The following is a 20,786-nucleotide window of genomic DNA, read 5'->3' as shown; positions in this document are numbered from 1 at the left end:
TTCAAAGACTTTTGACATCAAATTACTTAAAACAAAAGGTGATAACACTAATCCCATTGGTACCGATTTATATCGATAGATTTTATTTTTTGTCACAAAAGCAGTAATATTTCTACTCTCTTCAGACAGAGGAATTTGATGAAAACAGGATTTACAATCAAGTTTTGAAAAGATATTATTGTCCGAAATACTAGATATTACATTCTCCATGTTAGGAGAAGGATAGCTGTTTACCATCACCTTTTTGTTCACCTCTCCGTATGAAATTACAAGCCGCCTGCTTCCGTCTGAATTTGTTACTAGAAAGCAGGGTGATGTGTAGGGAGAATAATCTACTTCCTCTATAATATCGTCTTTTAAAAGCTGGGTAATAAAAGAATCTAATTCCTTTTGCTTATGCGTTGGAAGCTGATAAGGTTGCAATCGAATGGGAGTTTTATCGGTAAGTTCAATTTTGTAAGTGAAATTTTTTACTCTACCAATTTTGTTTCCAATTACATCAGAATATGAAGTTAACAAGTTATTAACATATTCCTGTAAATTAGAATCACATAGTAATAATTGATCAGGAACTGTATAATTACCTTGAGATTCCTCCGGTTTAGTCTCCGGTGGATGCAATATGGACTGATCAAAAACGAATTCCACTCCTGGGTCAAATGTGGTATTAACTCCGCTGTCTCTGGTTACTGATGTCGATGGAGTTAAAATCTGATGAGAATTACCAAAAGATCTAGGTTGAGGTGTAGCTTTCGGACAACCAAGGTCGCATGGCGGCTGCTTTCCACTCACCCCATTCCTAGAAGTATATGCAGAAGCGAGAGAAGTCTGGGCACACAAAAGTTCATCAGCTCGGATCATAGGAACCACTAACTTCCGAGCTTTTATATTATATAAATTACCAGCAATGTCTATTATGGCGTCGTATTTTGTATGAAAGTCATTTCCAAGCAGAAGATCAAACTCATTAGAGTCCACAATGAAAAAAATTTCACTAAACTGATGTCTTCCAATTTTAAAATATAGTCTTACTCTCATATCCACTGTAACTTGTACATTTCCTAAGCCAATCGTCTGAACGTTCACCTTTTCTATTTTTATTCTACACCTTTTTCTAAGTTCATCATAAAGATGTCGAGCCAAATAAGAGTTCGTACTCCCAGTATCAATTAAGCACTTAAAACGCATACCCGTAATGTAAACAGGAATCGTTAATAAATTTTCCAATTTACTACCATTTTGATTTACATCTGAGTTATTTTGAGTTAAGTACTGAGATTCTAAATTATGGTTATGAGAAAATTCCGCCTTATCAAGATTTTTATAGTTAGATGGTAAAGAATACATAGCTGGAGAAACTAAAGTTTTATGTAAATTTCTTGGTTCACGAGATTGCAACACTACTTGCTGTTTTGTGTTCTTCGCTCCGATAAAGGAAGATGATTTACGGGGTGGTACCAAGTCCCGTACGCTACTACCTTGATTACGTAATCGATAATAATCTTTCCTATATCTATGCAAGGCGTCATAGTGTTCTGCAGCTAAATACAACTGATTTAAATCGATAGGCATACCTCTTTCAGCAAGAAATTGATGGGCAGAAGGCGTTACCATATTAGTAATTAAACTACAAATGGTGGCTTCATCAAAGGACATATCAAGTACGTGAATAATCGATAATTTATTATCTACGAACTCATATAATGATTGCTCCTCCCGCATGGGAACGTAGAAAAATAGTCGCATGAATTGTGTTCTACCAATAGTGGAAATAAATCGCACCACTAAATGTCTACAAACTGTTTGCCAAGGGGAAGCGTCCCCAATGAACGATTGTATTACTTCTTGCATTTCTCCTTTTGTACGAGAAAGACAAGCTACCAACACAAGATCTAAAGGCAAACCCTTACCTCTGACAATACTATCAAGTTTTAATAAAAACTGAAATGTAGACTCAGTATTGGTACCATCTATTATAGGTAGACTATTGATATCATGCAACAAAGATTTATAGATTCCTTCCGAAGCAAATTTCTCAAAATTTAAATTTAATGAAGCTGCCATATTAAATGGTCGGTCTCTATATTTATTTTGAAAGCTCTGACTCCCTCCTGCTCTTAAATTAGGCGAGGAATTCGCAAACCGTGTACTGTGTCCCACATTACTTTGTGGATCCACATTATAATTTTGATCCTGAAATGGTCTACTTTGACCACCTAGTAAAGGTTCGTGAGGATTCACTTGAATATGGGCTGAAGGCCTTAAATGATCAAACATAGGATTACTAAATTCATAAGAATATCCAAGAAATTCATCCCCACTAGAACTTGAAGAATCCGAAAATCTATACTTTACATGCGTCTCCTTTGACTGCCATCCTTACAAGCACACCACAAAATATTAAGCTCAAAGAAACCAAAAGGATAATTACTATTAATTTTACAACCTTATCAATAATTATCTGCTTATTACACAATGACCTACTAAACCATAACTTTTGTATCCGACCCCGGCAACACTGTATTAAGTATTTTACGTTAACATTCATATACAACATTTATATTAACTCAACAAGAAAGGCATAATATAATGAAAATATGTTATTTAATTTAGAGGTTAATTTCACCAAAGAAATACACATAAATTTTAGAATATAAAGGGGAACACTTTTGCTGGACCTCCCCGAACCGGACCTCGAAGCCAGCATAAATTTGCCTTTCCAGGGCAGTGTATAAAATTTATTTTTATTTAAAAATTATATATGTAACGGATGAACGATACACATATAATCTTTAAATAGCCCCCACTACCCACAGTCCTGCGAGAACAGACGTCACCCCACTTCCCCCTTTAGAATATAAGAATTTTAAAAGGAGAGAGAAAGGAGAATTCCACTCCCCCACGGCTGAGAATAATGACGACGTGAAGAGTGAGGTTCAATACTGGAAAAGGCTTATACTGTATGCAAAAATATCACTATTAAGATAATCAGGAATTTGTCTACAACTACTTGAAAAATGTAAAAAGTTTTCTAACAAAATGGAAAATTTTATTATAACAAATCCGAAACGTGTTATATAAATAGTAATATGGAAAACATTCAACAATTTTAACAAGTAATAATATCATTAATCGAAATCGCCGTTAGCAAGTAACATTTTTCCCAAAAGGATTTTTTTTTTCAAGTGACAAAATTTTCTGAAGTATTATTATAACCAATCGTAAATCCAAAATATAGAATTTAGAAACCTATATAACAATATAATCAAAAATGTATGGAACTCGAAGTTACTGCAAAGTGGCTTTCTTTGGAATGAAAATGTGGGAGGAAATGATTTCTTAAATATGGGTCAAAATGCATGAATTACGAGCAATAGCTCAACTGTAATTCTATAAAATCCTTTCTTTTTTTTTCTTTCCTTTTTCAAAGCGGACCTAAGACATAAATCATTCATTTGAAGTCTCCACTAGCCTTAATATTTTCCGTAATTTCTATATATTAAACTTCCTGACTAGCGACTTTACTTTAGTTTTATCAAGGAAAAACAAGAATCAACATGTTTTAACTCAAGGCATAATTCTGCCTACACAAAACCAGTAACATGAACTATTCAATTAACTATTTTTACTTTCTTACTTTTCCTTTCGCAATATTTTTAGAAATATGTGCTTCCAAAATATATTGAATAATTATAATGTTTCTAAATAATAACCATAGTCAGGAATTGTTATAGATTTCAAAAGAAATTAACTAAACTAAACGATTATACGGAAAGAATATAATTTTTAACGACCCATTTTTTTTCTTTCAGAGGACCTATCACTCTTACCTCATTTTATACACTGCGAAGCGCTTCAGTCTTAAAGCCAGAACCTCGGCTGCAACGTGACGTCATCCCGATCGACGACTCACGCAATCTAACCGAAGGTTAAGCAGTGCTTCCAACTCCAAGAGAAATAACCGACTTAACAGTAAACTGGAGTTTCATCTCACAAAATTTTCCTTTTACAAAATTTCATTTTATTATGAAACTTGGGTGGGTTACAATGTGTTTTGTTTGCCAGTCTTACATTTCTAAATCGAAATGCCACGTCTTGTCTATTCCGGATATAATTTAATGTTTATTTATCTTCCCATACTGAAAAGTAATGCAGCAGTTTTGAATACAGACTACACGAAAAGGCTCTTTGAACTCAATAGTATATCCTGTATTCCACACGAGAAGTTTTACAGGTTTGCTCGATTAAATTTTGACTATGAGACTTTACAGTCTTGCTCGATTAAATTTTGATTACCTCCTTATAAGGAAAAAACGCTTTTTTATTTCTATGATCTGTGTTCATATATTCAGGTAGATCTTGTAGTTATCTTTCAGAGCAATGCTTTGAAACACAAACATAAGCAAGAGAAGATCGAAATTATTGATTTAGTGAGAAAAGAGAGATCTATTTCTTAGAATTATATTAGTAACCTGATACATACTCTCCACTTCCGTCATCTCCAAGTCATTTGTCTGTCTGGGTCCCCGGGTTTCCCGCACCAAGTGTTACAAACTTTGTGACCCGTTCCATCACTGATGTGTAGAGCCTAGAGATCATACTGTTTAACGTACTGAGACGATATATTAAATAAGAAAAACATTTGCTATTTCCTTGAAACAAGATAACAATTGATAATTATACTAACTTATGTATATAAAGACGCTTATCATCCTAATTCAAACATAACATTGAAAAAATAGCTGCATTAATTTTCATGTAGCAGATTATTATTATCATAGGTATTCTACCATTATCGGAAGATTACTTGCTGCAACTGAGAATATTGCATGTGCTGCAGTCTTCAGCTAACCTCTTCATTTAAAAAAAAAATAAATTATGTTTTGATACACCCTGTCGAACTCCATTCCAATTGTACCTTCCTCTTGTAGCGGTTTTAGAAATAAATATTCCAGAAGAAAAAATGCACATACAAATTATGATGGTGGCCGAATGACGGAAAGCATGAAAGTAGCTGTAAATTAATACTATTTACTTTTAGTCCTCCTTTTATTAAACCCAGTAACAAAATATATATGTACCAAGCACAAGCTAAAAGCAGAATATTCATAAAGTATTTTCCTTTAATTTAGATCAGTTTGTAGTTTCACTTCGCGAAAGTTTTATTTTTTCTAAAGTCCAATTAACTACAGACCTTTTGTGACTTTAAGACTCCGGAGCACATGTTCGAACACATATTACAAAATAATTTTAATGTTGCCGAAAAACACTTTTATAGTATTATTAACACAAGATACGACACTTAGAATTAATAAGTATTTTAAATATCAATAACGATAAGCAATAGAGGACTAAGAAATATATATATCATGGCACATATCCAAAAGCAAAAATTAAGTTACAGATTTTCTCTTCTCATAATTACAACTACATAGGGAATTTTAAACTACTCGCCAATATATTAATTGATTATAAACCTATATATTTATTAATTATAAACCTGATTTTCATACTTTTGGAACTTATCTTTTCCAATTTAGAAGCCTAAACGAGGTTACAATCAACATTTTCTTAGAAGAGAAAATTTTAACCACCTGTCGTGATTGAGTTTTCAGTCAGCAATGGCTGACGTTCCTTGCGCATCAAGTAAAGAGAATTTTAATATAGAAAATCGCCACTAGAGGTGCTCGCATTACTAGGCATAAGTAATCGTCCTCATTCTATAACCAGATCTAGTACAATATGTTCTCTTACGATTAAATTCACAATTTATCCGTTTATGTGTCGATTACGTTACATAAAATCCTCTACCCCCTAAAATATGTATGTATGAAATGCATATATATATTTATAGCTACAGAAGTTAATCGGCACATAAAGCAGAATAACTAAGACCATTGCCAGAAAACAGGAAAAATATACATACAGTAAATCCAGCGATGACCACTTACAAATATATGGGACACACAAGACAGACAAGATGAAATACCGCGGTATTATGACAGGATAAATCACTTTTTCACTTCTCACACTCACTAAGACATTGAACACTTCAATCCCAGTTATCTGCAAAATACAAAAATAGAAATCACACACAAAATAACTGAGCGATAATTTACTGTTACATATTAAAACAATTTTCTAACAATTTACATTTTATGTTTGTCTTGAAGAATTATAAGGTTTGACATGATTAACGTTCCTTTTAATTATACGTTTAAGATTAGCAGCATCTTGTAACCACAAAGTATTTAAATTGGGTTTTCTTAAAACCTTAAAGGGACCTTCAAATAAAGGGCTTAACTTAGGTGTAAAGTGTTTAATGATGGAGACCTTTTGAAACTTCTTTACTAGAACTGATCTCTGTAATAATTTGGTAAATCTCTGGTACTAGAATAACATCTGTTTCCTCTGCCAAGAACGATCAATATTCTCTACAAGTTTCGCCATTTTCTCTTTATCAGGAGTACCATCTAATTCTAAATTTAATTCCCACAGAACATCCAAGGGTGAAGAGAACTTACGGCCAAGATAGATCACCACTGGGTCAAATCCAGTCGATTCTGAGACACATATGTTGAGCGTATGCTGTATCTTCTTGATGTATTGGGCCCAATCTGATTGATGCTCATTAACATATGTTCTCAAAATATTTTTAATCTATCGAATTTGCCTTTCCGCCTGATTGCTGCTAGGTGAGTAAGGAGCTGTAGTTATATCCTGAATACCAAGACTAAAAAGATGTTGCTTCATGTAGAAAGATCTGGGCGCGGTCGTGTACCACCTTATTAGGGATCCCCAAAAGGAAATAAACAATCTTTTCTCTTACGATTAAATTCACAATTTATCCGTTTGTGTCGATTATGTTACACTCTGTGAGTTCTTCCCCTATTCTGAATCTTTGTTGTTGGATCATATACATAAAGGCTGTCGCAGAGAAAGAGAGAATAATTCCTATGTAAGAAAACAGCGACGTCCATCGGCTAGCACATGTACTAGGATGAAAATTTGGTTCATTAGTTTCTGATTGAGACCAGAGTACAGTAGGTCAAAAAGTCGTAACTCCGTAGCAGTTAAAAGACGAGCATGTACATGGACCTCTCCAAGAATCTTTAAAATGAAAAAAAAAACTTACAAACCAAAAGATTTTTATCCAGAATGAGCCATATCGAATAGACGTACATCTTTTTCAAAGGTGGTACCAATAAGAGCTAAGCAAGCGTCCATACGCTTGTGCCACTTCGTGAATGTCTGAAAATTCATCGTGAGGTAGCGAACTGAAGAAAACTTGCGCTGCGGTGATCACTTCTTTGTTCGTCATGAAATGACGACCACGTAAAGCAGCCTTTAATAGTGGAAATAGCCAAAAGTCACAGGGTGCAAGGTCCAGGCTGTATGCTGGATCCGGGAAAATTTTCGTAGCGTAATCCTGAAAAGCAGAGACTTTGGAAAGTCTGTGTGGCTAATTACATGTCAGGAAAAAAAGTTGCCTGAAAAACCTGGAAATGTCAGGGAATTCTTTCCCGCAACTTTTTGTCGCCACTATATTCCAAATACTGTGTCTCGCTGTCTAGTGTTATTTGGATATATATATATATATAATATGCGAGATATTGCAGTTCACATAAGAGGATTATGTGAAAGAGTTGGAGCTAAACCCATTTCCTGTAATGTGATGTCATCCCGGTCCATATCGTTACTTTTATATCTAGGTATACATAATACGAATATGTGAATGGATATGCTTATTTATATATGTTGCGAACGCGGTTAATATCTCAGATGCAATAGAAGGGAATCATGGACCGTGTGTGAGTATAGCGAAACGGGACACTAGTTCATTTTGGTCTTCAGATGCATAATTTGTGTAATGAACAAGTTCTAGGCCGCTAGATTGGTCATCATTTTTTAACCTCTATAGCCATTGAAATGGCGCGCACGAAGCCCAGACCATGCAACTCCAGACAACTCATTGTTTGAAATAACCAAATCATTCAATATGTCTTTCATCAATGGTGCAGGACAGGTGAAGAATTACCCGAAAGTGTGGTGGCAACTGTGGTCGCAACACGTTAAGAACAGATACACGTATATATCTGTGTATACAGCATGGTGGAGTAGCACATACAGATCCACTATATACAGATATATATCCACATACAGATCTAAGTACTCAGTTATGGTATGTACTAAATAAACTAAAATTACATTGGCATTGCTTTGTGATACTGAAACCTAGGAGTACGAGGACTTCTCCGTAGTGCTCTCAAACGGGTCGGGTTGACCCGACCCGACCCGTGACCTGACCCGAGTCGGGTCGGGTCAGCTCGGGTCGGGTTACGGGTCGGGTCGGGTCAGGTCAACTCGGGTCGGGTTATCGGGTCGGGTCAGTCGGGTCAGTTCGGGTCGGGTTGTCGGGTCAGGCTACTCGGGTCGGGTTGTCGGGTCGGGTCAGTCGGGTCAGCTCGGGTCGGGTTGTCGGGTCGGGTTATTCGGGTCGGGTTGTCGGGTCGGGTCAATCGGGTCAGCTCGGGTCGGGTTGTCGGGTCGGGTTATTCGGGTCGGGTTGTCGGGTCGGGTCAATCGGGTCAGGTCGGGTCGGGTTGTCGGGTCGGGTTATCGGGTCGGGTTGTCGGGTCGGGTTATCGGGTCGGGTTGTCGGGTCGGGTTATCGGGTCGGGTTAGTCGGGTCAGTTCACTTTGGTCAACTGAGTTTAGGTTGAGTTTAAACTCGGCTGGAGTCGAAAGCTGCTGTTTTTCACTAGCTGCCTAATTAAAAATAGCAATTTTCAATTGATTTTATAGAAACCATAAATCTATTTTGAACACTTGCAGCTAGTGTCTTTATGATAAATGCTTATTTTTCTACTTGTGTGTACTTTAATTTTTAAATGTGGAAGATTGATTTTACCAATCGACTGTAATATTAATATCTACGCCAATATGGAGTCTGGATTTAGAAGAAAACTAGAAGTTGTTTAAGCAACGCCAAAAGAGATATTGGATATGGATGACCAAGCCCAAGCAGGGCCGCGGTGGCTCAGTGGTAGAGAATTCATCTCTGGTGCATGGTGTCCAGTAGCGTAGCTAGAGTTTTTTTCAGGGGGGGGGCAATGAAGGGCCCAAGAGGATTTTGAGGGGGACATCTCCAATATATATATATATATATATATATATATATAATGTGTGTGTGTGTGTGTGTGTGTGTGTATTTAAGGTGAATGTTTCCATCTTTATTGTTCATGATTTTACTCTTTGAAAAACAGTGAAAATATAAGAATTTAGTACCTCAAACAACTAGGATTCATTAATGCAATTGATTTCTAATATAAGTAAATAGTTATTTAATCATGGCGTTTAAAATATGTGTAGCTGGTTGACTTAAGTGGAAGCAAATACACTTTTACAGGTAAAGAAAATAACTTATAGGTTCATGCCTCTACTTGAAGAGGATCTTTCTATTCGTGTGGGCAGCAGCAAACATATCCACAACTTGTTAAAGATCTAACGATTTAGCAATTTTCTTCTCAAAATAAAGTAACACTAAGTTTTTCAACCTATCATGAGTCATTGAATTGCGTATACAAGTCTTTAATCTTTTCAAAGAAGAGAATGATCTTTCACATGTAGCACTAGAAACTGATATAATCACAGAGATGACACCTAGCTTGTAGGTTTCTAGGAATGCGTTTTTGTAGACACAAAGAAGATCAACGAAATTCGTTAAGGAACCAGCTTTCGTTTTCTTCTCGTCTTCATACAACTTAATTGTTAGAGCAACCCACATTATGCTTTATTTCTTGTTTAATTATGCTTTTTTTAAATTATGCTTTATTGTTAATTTCAATGATTATTTTGCATTAATCGTGTATAATGTATATTTATTATACATTAAATATTCTAAATATCTTGATCTATTTATTGATATTTTTTTGCAACTAGTTTCTCTCATATTTAATGAACTTTCTACTTAATTCATTGTAAAGAGATGTGCTTTGCTCGAATAAATTTTTTCTATCATTTGTGTGCGCCTTACAGGTACATATATACAGAAAGGGAAAGTAAAAGATGCCACCAAAAAGTACAGAAAGTGCTTAAGTTCAAAAAGTAAACATAACAATACAGTGACGACGCCAGAAGGGGGCAAGGGGGGCGAGCGCCCCCATAGTAGCTACTTTTGCCCCCCTGACTGCCACTTAGACTGCCCCTCCAGACTCGTACAATCTTTAAACATTCTTCACGTAGTATTTTATATCAGTATCATAACCAATCTCATTGACAAATTGTAGTCCACTTTCCATGAATTTACTATGTGGCAGATTAATCCTCAAGCTTTCTTCTTTGAGCGTCTGGGTATGCACGCATATTTCTGTTTTCTAATTTAGCCCCTTTTGAGGTAAATTTTAGTTTTACTTCTTTCTTATGATTTTTAATAATTGTGCCTAGCGAACAATAGTAGATTTGGTCGACTTGTTTTCTTCTCATTGGATCAACTTCGATTGGAAACAAAAGAAAGGTAAAATCAGTTACGTAACTTGTTTGTATTTATCCAGGTTTGAAGTTTTCAGTTTCATATTTTGTTTTATTTAAAACTTCTTTTTTCTGAAACATTATTCTCGGCTTCCAATATTCAGAGGATGTGCTTATAACAGCTTAGTTTGCAACTACCAGGGCTTAATTTTTTGAAGGAGATAAAAAGAGTTGTGTTTTCCCTTCCTGCAAATGATAATAATAAAGTTATGGAAGAAATTGATTCCCAATAAAATGTATTGTCAGAGTGCTGATCTTTAGTTAGTAATTGGTTTATACTAGTGCTCCTTTACTTATTTTGTTTCAAAGTACTGACGTGACGTCTACCATATTGACTAGGAACTGCTGAAAAATTCGTAGCCCAACCCGGAAGGAGTGCACGTGGATTGGTGAAGTTTTACTTCTTCTTCTCTTCCCCCGAGAGTCAATATACTACCTTGTACAGTGCTCCAGCTTTTGCAGAAAAGTTTTAAAAAATCTAGATTTCCTCGCAGCACTGTTCGTAGCACTACCCCTATCAGATCTAAAATGGCGTCTTTCAAGTGTTATTTAAGTTTGAGAAATAAGTACACGTAATAGTTAGACGGAGCTAAATCTGCGGAATAAGAATGATGATCTAGACATTGAAATCCTAGATTATGCAATGTCAGTTATGTTCGCAGGGGCTTGATGGACAGGTGTATTCTCCTGAAGGAACAGAATTCCTTTCTTTTCATTTTCCGCAGCGTTGAACTTTGAATTTTTCTTTCAGTTTTATAAGTAATGTATAGATTCTGGATTAAATATCTGACCATTGAGGAGGTAGTCTACCACTCCATACTTATACCAGAAGAATGTTCCAAACAGTTTCTCAACCTACTTCTGTGTCTTGAACTTTTTGGGGCTATGGAGAAATGAGTGCTATTACTCCATTGACTGTTGTTCCGATTCAGGATCATAGTGGTACAACCATATTTCATCTATGGTTACTATTCGTCAGCGAAATTGATCAGCATTACGGTCAAACTGGGAGAAGACTTCTCTTAATGCCGTTACCCTTTTATTCTCCTGACATATATTTTGGGAACCCATTATGCCGAGAACTTGCGCATACCCAAGCCATTCTGAATTATGCTACCGACGAGTTCCAAAGAAATGCCCAGAATCTCTGACACAAGTTTTGCTGAGAAGGTAAAAACTGAGAAAGCGGGGTGCAGACCTCAGACTATAATAAATATATCGTGAGTTTACTATACACTTTAAAAACTATATAAATAATAGCTTAAATTATTTTTGTCATACAAAAACTGGGGTGGCCTAGGCCCTCCGGCCCCGGGCTATATCCACCATTGGCTGAAATGCTGCAATTTTCAAGAATAATGTCACAAATTGCATCCATGATTCCAGGAAGAGTCATTGCTTTTAATCATCCTGGATGTAAAGCATAATTTGATGAGAAATTGCTACGTTTATAATAAGCCACTTACTTCTTCACCACCATATATAACGGAGGAGAGTCCCGTGGTGTTTCACTGATTTCCTAATTAATTTACTTCGGTGACTTTCCTTGGTGGAACAAAAATGTTATAACAGTAAGGATCTGGATGTTCGTGAAATTATCTGTTTGGGCACACATAATCACTTCAGAGGCCTGAGAAACAATAAGAATGTCATTATTAATATGAAACTTTATATTTGTATATACAGAGATATGTTTTTCTAAACTACGATTTCATTTTTCTACCTAGTACCTACACTCCTTCTGGATTGGACTACGACATTTTCAGCAGCTCCTCGTAAATTCTCTCTCTGGCTATATATATATATATATATATATATATATATATATATATAGAGAGAGAGAGAGAGAGAGAGAGAGAGAGAGAGAGAGAGACGTAGCATATAGACGAATGTGTTACTTGTAGCATACGCGAAAGTAATTCAATTTATGTTTAGGCTTCAAAATTTTCATTGAAAAATATTTCATGTGCAGACGTTACTTATTTGTTAGTTACAAATTTTATTTGAAATAAGTTTAATTTATAATCATATAGATCTAACATAAAAACAGCAACGAAATACACAATGTAATGTAAAATAAGTCAAACGTAATAAATATGTCATTTTTGGTATGGCAAATAGCCCCCCCCCCGAAAATGTATCTGCCCCTCCTTTGCCCCCCTAAGAACTTAAAGCTGGCGTCGTCACTGTAACAATATAGTATGGAGTTCTTGCATACTATTCATTGTTGGCAGAAAAATTTTTTCTTTTACTTTTTTCTTTTCTCCACATCAAAGGATTTCACCGAAAAGTTTACAGAAATGAAAATAAGATTTTCATTGTTGCATTGTTATGTTCTCAATGATTTTGCATTGTAAATATTGGCTTTAAAAATATTAACACAGTATGTTAAACTTTCAGTTAAAGAGAATTTTCCAAGAATTGTGCTATATATTTTAAATTATGCTTTATGCTTTATTTTCTAAAATTATGCTTTTAAAACTAGTTTCCCAATGTGAGTGCATTTTGGCGTTCACCCAGTGTCGTGATCATAGTGCTCTCAAACAGGTCGGGTTGACCCGACCCGACTCGGATCGGGTCGGGTTGTCGGGTCGGGTCAGTCGGGTCAACTCGGGTCGGGTCAGTCGGGTCAACTCGGGTCGGGTTGTCGGGTCGGGTCAGTCGGGTCGGGTTGTCGGGTCGGGTCAGTCGGGTCAGCTCGGGTCGGGTTGTCGGGTCGGGTTATTCGGGTCGGGTTGTCGGGTCAGGTCAATCGGGTCAGCTCGGGTCGGGTTGTCGGGTCGGGTTATTCGGGTCGGGTTGTCGGGTCGGGTCAACCGGGTCAGCTCGGGTCGGGTTATCGGGTCAGGTCAATCAGATCGGATCACGGTTCGGGTCAGTCGGGTCGGGTCGGGTCATCGGGTCGGGTCAGTCAATTCGGGTCACGGGTCGGGTCGGGTCGGTCTTCAACCCGACCCGACCCGACCCGTTGAGAGCACTACTTCTCCGACACCCTGTATAAGATTTCCAATACTTATGCATAGTTTGGAAATCGAATGAAAGGCAACTAAGTTAAATCGCATAAGTATGACAAAATTCTAAAAATGCAACTTCATAAAATTCCGTATCTCCGATTCCTATATAATTCTTCAGATGGTATACAAATAAACAAAACAAAAAAAGAACGAAAAGAATGTAACATAATAAGCGGAAGTTGAATGATCCTAATGACATTAAAGCTTCACCTTTTCTCAACCCATTATTGTTGTGAAGAGCGTCCCAAGGTCGTCTCGCAAAATGGCATAAAAACTGCATAACAGAGAAGAAAAAAATCCATTTCCAAGTTGCTTTGTCCTCACTCTAAGGGATTACAAATAGCTTACTATTATATTTCGTTATAGGTATTATTCGGTTGTTACCGCGTCTTGTAACATGATCATTTTCGTAACAAGTGTCGAAAACATGACACGTGCTGTGTTCCTGTAAACACAATATGCGTTAGAAATAGTCTCGAATAAACAGCATATTAAGTTACCCCACTCCACCTCGATGTAATGAATCATGATGATTACCGTAAGCATTCTGACATTAGCATGTTTCTCACTTAGCCATAATTAGACAGTGTGTACACCCTGATATACATAGGTTGGGTAATGAATAGTGGAAACACTTCTCATATCAGAGGGCTGTGTCTGAGCACTACAAAATTTCCGCAGCTGATAAGGGACTGTGCGGCGATGAAGGTAATGTTGCCAATCCAAGGGAAAAGTAGCTAAATCTTAGTGAATATCTTCTCCTGTAATCGAGCATAGTTACTTCGAATCAGTTTATATATATGTTTATTTTCCTTTTATTTATTTGAATTTATTTGTCCAGTAGGCGTCGACGAACTGGGAAAGTACATAGCATTTAGGAGACCAACTCCAAGCTTTAATGTCCTTTAGTTTGCACAGCTTCCGTTCAGAGGCGCAAATAATACATTAACGGAAGTTGACCAGAACTTTCACTTTTAAAAAAGGGACGCATACGAATCGGCGACGGGGGTGGGGGGTGGGGGTGACTTCCACATTGCATTTTGGGACTCAGCAGTGTTTTCAATTTACAAAATACACAAGTAAGAATGATAACACAGCGTTTCTAACTTAAGTACTACCCAACAATACTTTTAACTACTTCAACACTCAGAATTCCCACTCAATTCTCACTTGAACCATAGAACAGTCAATTTTCATTTGAATATTCAGAAGTTCTAAGCACGACTGAACCTTCCCAATGAGTGTTGGTACGGAAGAGTGGGAAAAGTGTATAATTAGCATTGACCATTTATATTTTGAATAATAATTACGGGCACATGGGTCGTGTTTGCTTAAAAACGGGACATTTAGGCGTCCCGTTTGAGAATCAGAAAAAAAACGGGACAACGTTGAAAATAAGGGACTGTCCAGGCTAAAAAGGGACGTCTGGTCACCTTGCATTAACGATAGCAACCTGGTTATCTGTAGAAGCATGAATAAAAATGAAGTGGATGCAGGGGCGGATCCAGGGGGTGATCGGGGCCATTGCCTCCCCCAGAAGAGGAAACTTTGTTATTTTATATATAAATAAAACCCATCCCAGAGTTTGGAGCTCTTAAAAGTATTACAACCCACCGCCACCCCAGAAGTCCGTCCTGGATCCGCCCATGCACCGGAGTGGATTAAAGATATTTTAAATTAGCCTTCTAATTTTGTCCATTTTCCTAAACTTATTTTTGATTTTGCTGAAGTAAAATTGGTCATATATAGAGAGAGGGTGGTCCAAAAGTGTGGAAACACCTAAGTAAAATCAAAACCGTTCAGAGTTGGGAAGAAAGGAAAAAGTGGTGATAACAGACGAGAAGGGAATCTTTTGATACATGGTACCATCTGCCGCCATCTTGAAATGGCGGGAACTTTCTTGAATGGAAACCCTATCGTGTGATACATCAAATAGAACTGAATTTTTTCCAGGAATTCAGTGAAACGTTTTTAGCTTTACGACCAACGTTGTAAACTTTTAACCGATTTTCTGTACTTATCTGGAGATAACTCTGCGGGTAATATGTGGCCCACTGACCAATGTTACAGCAATTGTTCAATGTACCGTCCCTCCTGAGCAATCCTTAAATGTGTCCGCTGCTGCCAGTCATCCAATACCGTACCTAGCATGTCCTCAGGAATGCTGGCACACGCGTCAATAATCCTGCGTTGAAGGTGGTTAATGTCCCTGATCTTGGTAGCATACACAAAGGATTTAATGTAGCCCCACAGAAGAAAAAATCCAACGGAGTGAGGTCTGGGAACACGGTGTCCATTTCAAATAACCGTAAATGAAAGATTTGAAAGCTAAAGTTATAGGTTGGAGCTCAGGCGCTTTTAATTGCTATTGTAGCATTTTAATATATATAAAGGGTGTTTTAAAACAACACCAACGATTGGGAGGTGATTCCTGACACCAAAATAAGACGAAAAGTATAGACCAACCTGGGTGCACAAATGCTTCCTTTCGGAGTTATAGGCTGCCGAAAACATGAAAAAATGAAATTTAAAGGTCCATAACTCCAAAACTACGGGACATGCCGTAGTCGGGTCAAGACTTTAGTTAGGGACTAATATGTGCTCTATCCAAGAATACGTGTTTCAGAATCCTAAGGTACTCACGCAACAATTTTTGTACACGCAGTTTGGTTAGGGGCGTATAATCTGAAGTACTCACTAACTACCTCTATAAAAATTGTTGCGGAAGTACTGCAGGGTTCTGAAGCATGTATTTTTGGATAGAGCACATTAGTTCCTTGGTAAAGTATTGACCCGACTACGGTAGGGCCTATAATTTGAAGCTATGGACCTTTAAAGTTCATTTTTTTTTCACATTTTCGGCAGTCTATAACTCCGAAAGGAAGCATTTGTGCACCCAGGTTAGTCTATACTCTTTGTCTTATCTTGGTTTCAGGAATCACCTCCCAAACGTTGTCGGTGTCGTTTTGAAACACCCTGTATATAGATAGATAGAACTAAAACAAAGATGGCGCTGGTAGTGAACAGCCTTAATATTTGACTTGTAACGGCTAATATCGCTAGCGTACCCAGAAATTCGTCAACGGGAAACAGGTTTTCAAGCTCCCAACCTCATATAATTTCAGGTATTTGTATACCCTATGCACATAAGTTATTATGGTAAATGCTTATTTTTTACATAATACCTTGTTCAAGGGGGATTGAAACCCCGAGACCCTATTCTTGCGTACGTCACTGGTTAACGTGAAGTATCTTCACAGCTCTATCTAATAAAGGTTTTATTCTTTCTTTCTTTCAGGTATGCATTTTCCCGGCGGATTTTGACAGGATTACTATTTTCGTGTATAGGTGACGCGTTTCTAGTATGGCCAGCATATTTTATCCATGGAATGGTGTCGTTTGGAGTGGCTCAGATTATGTACACTAGCGCATTTGGCTTCAAGCCTATGAATTTAACCCTTGGAGGTGTCTTATACACTTTGTGTTCGTTAGGTGAGTATTTGATAAATTATTTTATTAATAGTTAATATAATATATTTGTAGTTTTCTACGTAAATTAGGCTATTCAGATGTGTTTTTAATTACCATAAATACAGTTGGGCAGACATGTTAAAGACTATTTGGAAAGGGTAAATGAAAAGCTGTTTATATGCAGGTACAGGATGAGAAATTTTAAAAAGAGGAAAACGGTGTGAGTAGAGGGATGAATATGTTAAAACAATAACATGTTAATTGAAACCATGCCCACTTTCACAAATGGGGACACTACACCTGCCCAGGGGCGCGGCGTTTGTGCAAGGTAAAAATGGAAAACGAAGTGGAAAAAAATGAAAGCATACTTAAGCTAAAGAAGAACCGTTAAAGATAACTGAAGTTCATATAAATGTGATAAATAAAAACGATGGGCTACGCGCCCCTCAGTATGGATCATCTGTACTTTCATTCTTAACAATGTGTACTGGCATAAGCTGTAAGAGTAAGAGGCAGGCCCGTAGCCAGCACAAAAATGAAGGGGGGTCCGATCCAACCATAGTTCATCACCATATTATAGTTCATTTGCAAACCTACCGTAAAAAAATTAGGGGGCCGCTCTCTAGACCTCCGTAGATACGGGCCTGGCAAGAGGTAGTGCGTCTAACTAGTACTGTTTACATTTCAGTTTTTGAAAAATCGAATATCTGAAAATCGATTTTAGGTACCGGTTTTTCAATTTGAAAATCAAAACTAGGGATAGGCAGGAGCGAGTTCGAGCAAGTTTTCATTGAAACTCGACTCGACTCGAAACAGACATCTTTGAGCTCGACTCGAGAACTCGGCTCCAAAAATTTCCCACAACTCGACTCGAAACTCGAGTCGAGCAAAAACGAGCCAAATGCTGTGTGTAGCTTCAAATACTTTCTTCAAGTATCCTACATAAACAATAAAGTTATTATCAATAATACTTACTACTATTACAACTTATTACTATTATTATTATTATTATTATTATTATTATTATTATTATTATTATTATTATTATTATTATTATTATTATTATTATCATAACACTACCGTGTATAAACATGAAAGGTAGGCGGTTTGTATCTGATTACTAAAAACTAATTGACTACTGACCTCGGTAGTCGTGAAGTCTAGGAGACAAGGATATCGTTCACGAGGTTCTGGGCTTGAGTTCCTAAGGAGCAAGTATCCGAGCTCGAACCAAAAATCGTTAAAGTTAGAAGGCGCCGGACAAACATGTTCAAAACTGCTCGGCCCAGGTTTAGGATTCCCAGCGGCTTGACTCACAGCTCATTCACTACCGAGCCGAGCCAACAGCTCACCCAACCGAACTGGCTTGAGCCGAAACAAACCGAGCTGATGGCTCACCCCAACCGAGCCGGCTCGTGCCGATGATTCACCTGAGCCGAGTCGGTGCCTCATCTCAGCCTCGGTGGCTCGAGCTGTTCGCTCAGTTGAACCGAGCTGAGCCGGTTAACATCACTACCCGGGTTGGACTTCTGCTTCGGCTTAAAACTTCGACCGTGCAGGTCTCCTCAGCCTTGGTGGTAAGAACTACAGTATACAGTTATATTGGTCCTCACTACGTTATAAAAATCCATTGTCTTGTTAATGGAGACGAGACGAGATGCGAGCAGTGTCTTACCTCGTGAGCAACACTAAAAATATTCCATATTACTTACATTTCTCATAGCTTTCGCTTTCCAGTCTAATCAGGCAATGATTTCTAAACGAGTTAAAACGAACGAGCCATTTTTCAAACTCAACTCGAAACTCAACCTCAAAACAGTGACTTGGCTCGGAACTCGACTCGAGAAAATTACCTTTGACTCGACTCGAATTCACTTCGAGTTTCGAGTCGTGTCGAGTTGTAGCTCGACTCATACCCATCCCTAATCAAAACCGACTGTTGGTTGTGAAAACCGAAACCAGTTTTTCGGTTTTGAAAACAGTTTTTTTTAGTTTCAGAAACCGAAACCGATTTTCGGGTTCGAAAACCGAAATGGGTTCTTCGGTTTCTAAAACCGAAACTTTTTTGGTTTCAGTAACTGAAACTGATTTTCGGTTTTCGAAATCAATATCTATTATGAAAATTGAAATTGAATTTCGATTTTGAAATAATCAAATAGTTTTAAAACTCAGCTACCACTGGCAATTTTCGTCGATTTTCCTTTAAAAAAAATACTTTCACACAAATAAGGATATTCGAATTAGAAGGAACGGCATTCCCTTTCTTTTTTTTTTTTTTTTTTTTTTAGGATTACCATCTCCCTAATTTTCGAAAAATCCCCTTTATAATCAGTGCGCGAAGTAAGAAATGTCAGTACTTCCATTTTTAATTGTAGCTATTTTGGACAACGGTGCTTAAAAGTGCACAATCTGTTGTGAAGAAGAAGAAGGAAAAATGTAGAATATATATTGAAATAGATAGATATTAATATAATGATAGTTTGATAGTTACAGTTTCGTGTTGCTATGACAACAAAGTTTCTCATGGAGATTTGAGAATAAAAGTAAGTTGTACTGTATATAATTTTAATGTGTGATAATAGATAGTTCTTGTAAAAATATATATAAAAACTAAATGTGCTAATGCTGGTGTTATTTATTTTAATCTTCGAACTGGGTAATATAAAATATAACGAAAATCTCGTTATATAATAAATGGTGTTTTCCGCCGAGGAGATAGATACCTTGAGATTTGGTTGAAGCAAAGTAAGCTATCTCATAAATAACCGTCAACACGGAATATACTTTATTAAGAAGTAAATAGAAAATTTATCGTAACCTTAAAATGAATGAATATACACAGAGTTGAAAGTATTAGTGATGAAGTTGATGATGAAATACCAGGATCGGATACATCAACGAATGTAGCTGACCTTATAAAACAGCTAGGTCAGCAAATTAATACTAAATTTGAGCAATTGACACAGCAAACACAGCAAATGGATACTAAATTCGAACAAGAGTTATAACAAATTACACAATCTATGACACAGCAAATGAATACTAAATTTAAGCAATTGACACAGTGAACACAGTAACTGACACAGCAAATGGATACTAAATTCGAACAAAAGTTAGAACAAATTACACAGTCTATGAAACAGCAAATGGATAATAAATTAGAGCAAATAACAGCAAATAAACTCTAAACTAGAACGAAGAGATTGTAGGATGGAACAAATTTTGCATTGATTTACCATTGTACAAAGTTCGGTGGAAGCGGTTGAAACTAAACGAGCATTGCAGTCAGATTAGAGAATTACAGGAAGAAATAAATACTATCAAGGAAAAGATTATCACCGTAAATGGTAATCCTGCGATCATCAACAGAGACCATATGCCAATTGAACTCAGACTAGCTATAGAAGAAAGTGATATACCTGAAAGCTATTCTGAGAGGGGTGATACTGCCTCCAGTAGCGGGAAAGAAGAGAGAAGACCGTACTCATCACATCGCAGGAAAACCAAATATGTAAAGTCTAAACATTTAAAACAGTCTAATAATAATCATCATTTCCGATTTAGCGAAATAAGATCGTTAACCAAATTTAGTGGAAGGTCGAAAGACACACCAGCAAGTATATTTTTGGAAAAATTCGAAAAAGAATGCGACTTAATTGGTGTAGACAATCAAAATTGCGTAAAATTTTTCCACACTTTTTACTACCACCTTGTTCTATTTGGTTCAAAGCGATCAGGGGGAGTTTACGTAATTATTTAGATTGCAAGAAC

At 36.9% G+C, this 20,786-nt stretch overlaps 1 protein-coding gene across 1 annotated transcript in view; it reads left to right on the top strand.

Moving 5' to 3' along the window:
* LOC145676910 (lysoplasmalogenase TMEM86A-like) overlaps positions 1-20,023 on the top strand; it is a 124,088-nt gene extending 104,065 nt beyond the window's left edge. Inside the window, exons 3-4 of the mRNA XM_081747678.1 lie at positions 16,843-17,040; positions 19,858-20,023. Of these exons, the coding sequence (XP_081603804.1) occupies positions 16,843-17,040; positions 19,858-20,023 (364 nt within the window). The remainder of the gene's footprint in view (positions 1-16,842; positions 17,041-19,857) is intronic.
* Positions 20,024-20,786: the final 763 nt, after the last annotated feature.

This window comes from Thermobia domestica, unplaced genomic scaffold (genome assembly GCF_964235325.1).
Source record: "Thermobia domestica unplaced genomic scaffold, izTheDome1.hap1.1 HAP1_SCAFFOLD_468, whole genome shotgun sequence".
Lineage (NCBI taxonomy): Eukaryota > Metazoa > Arthropoda > Insecta > Zygentoma > Lepismatidae > Thermobia > Thermobia domestica.
Note: the sequence above shows the minus strand (reverse complement) of the source record. Positions and strands in the feature narration are given on the sequence as shown.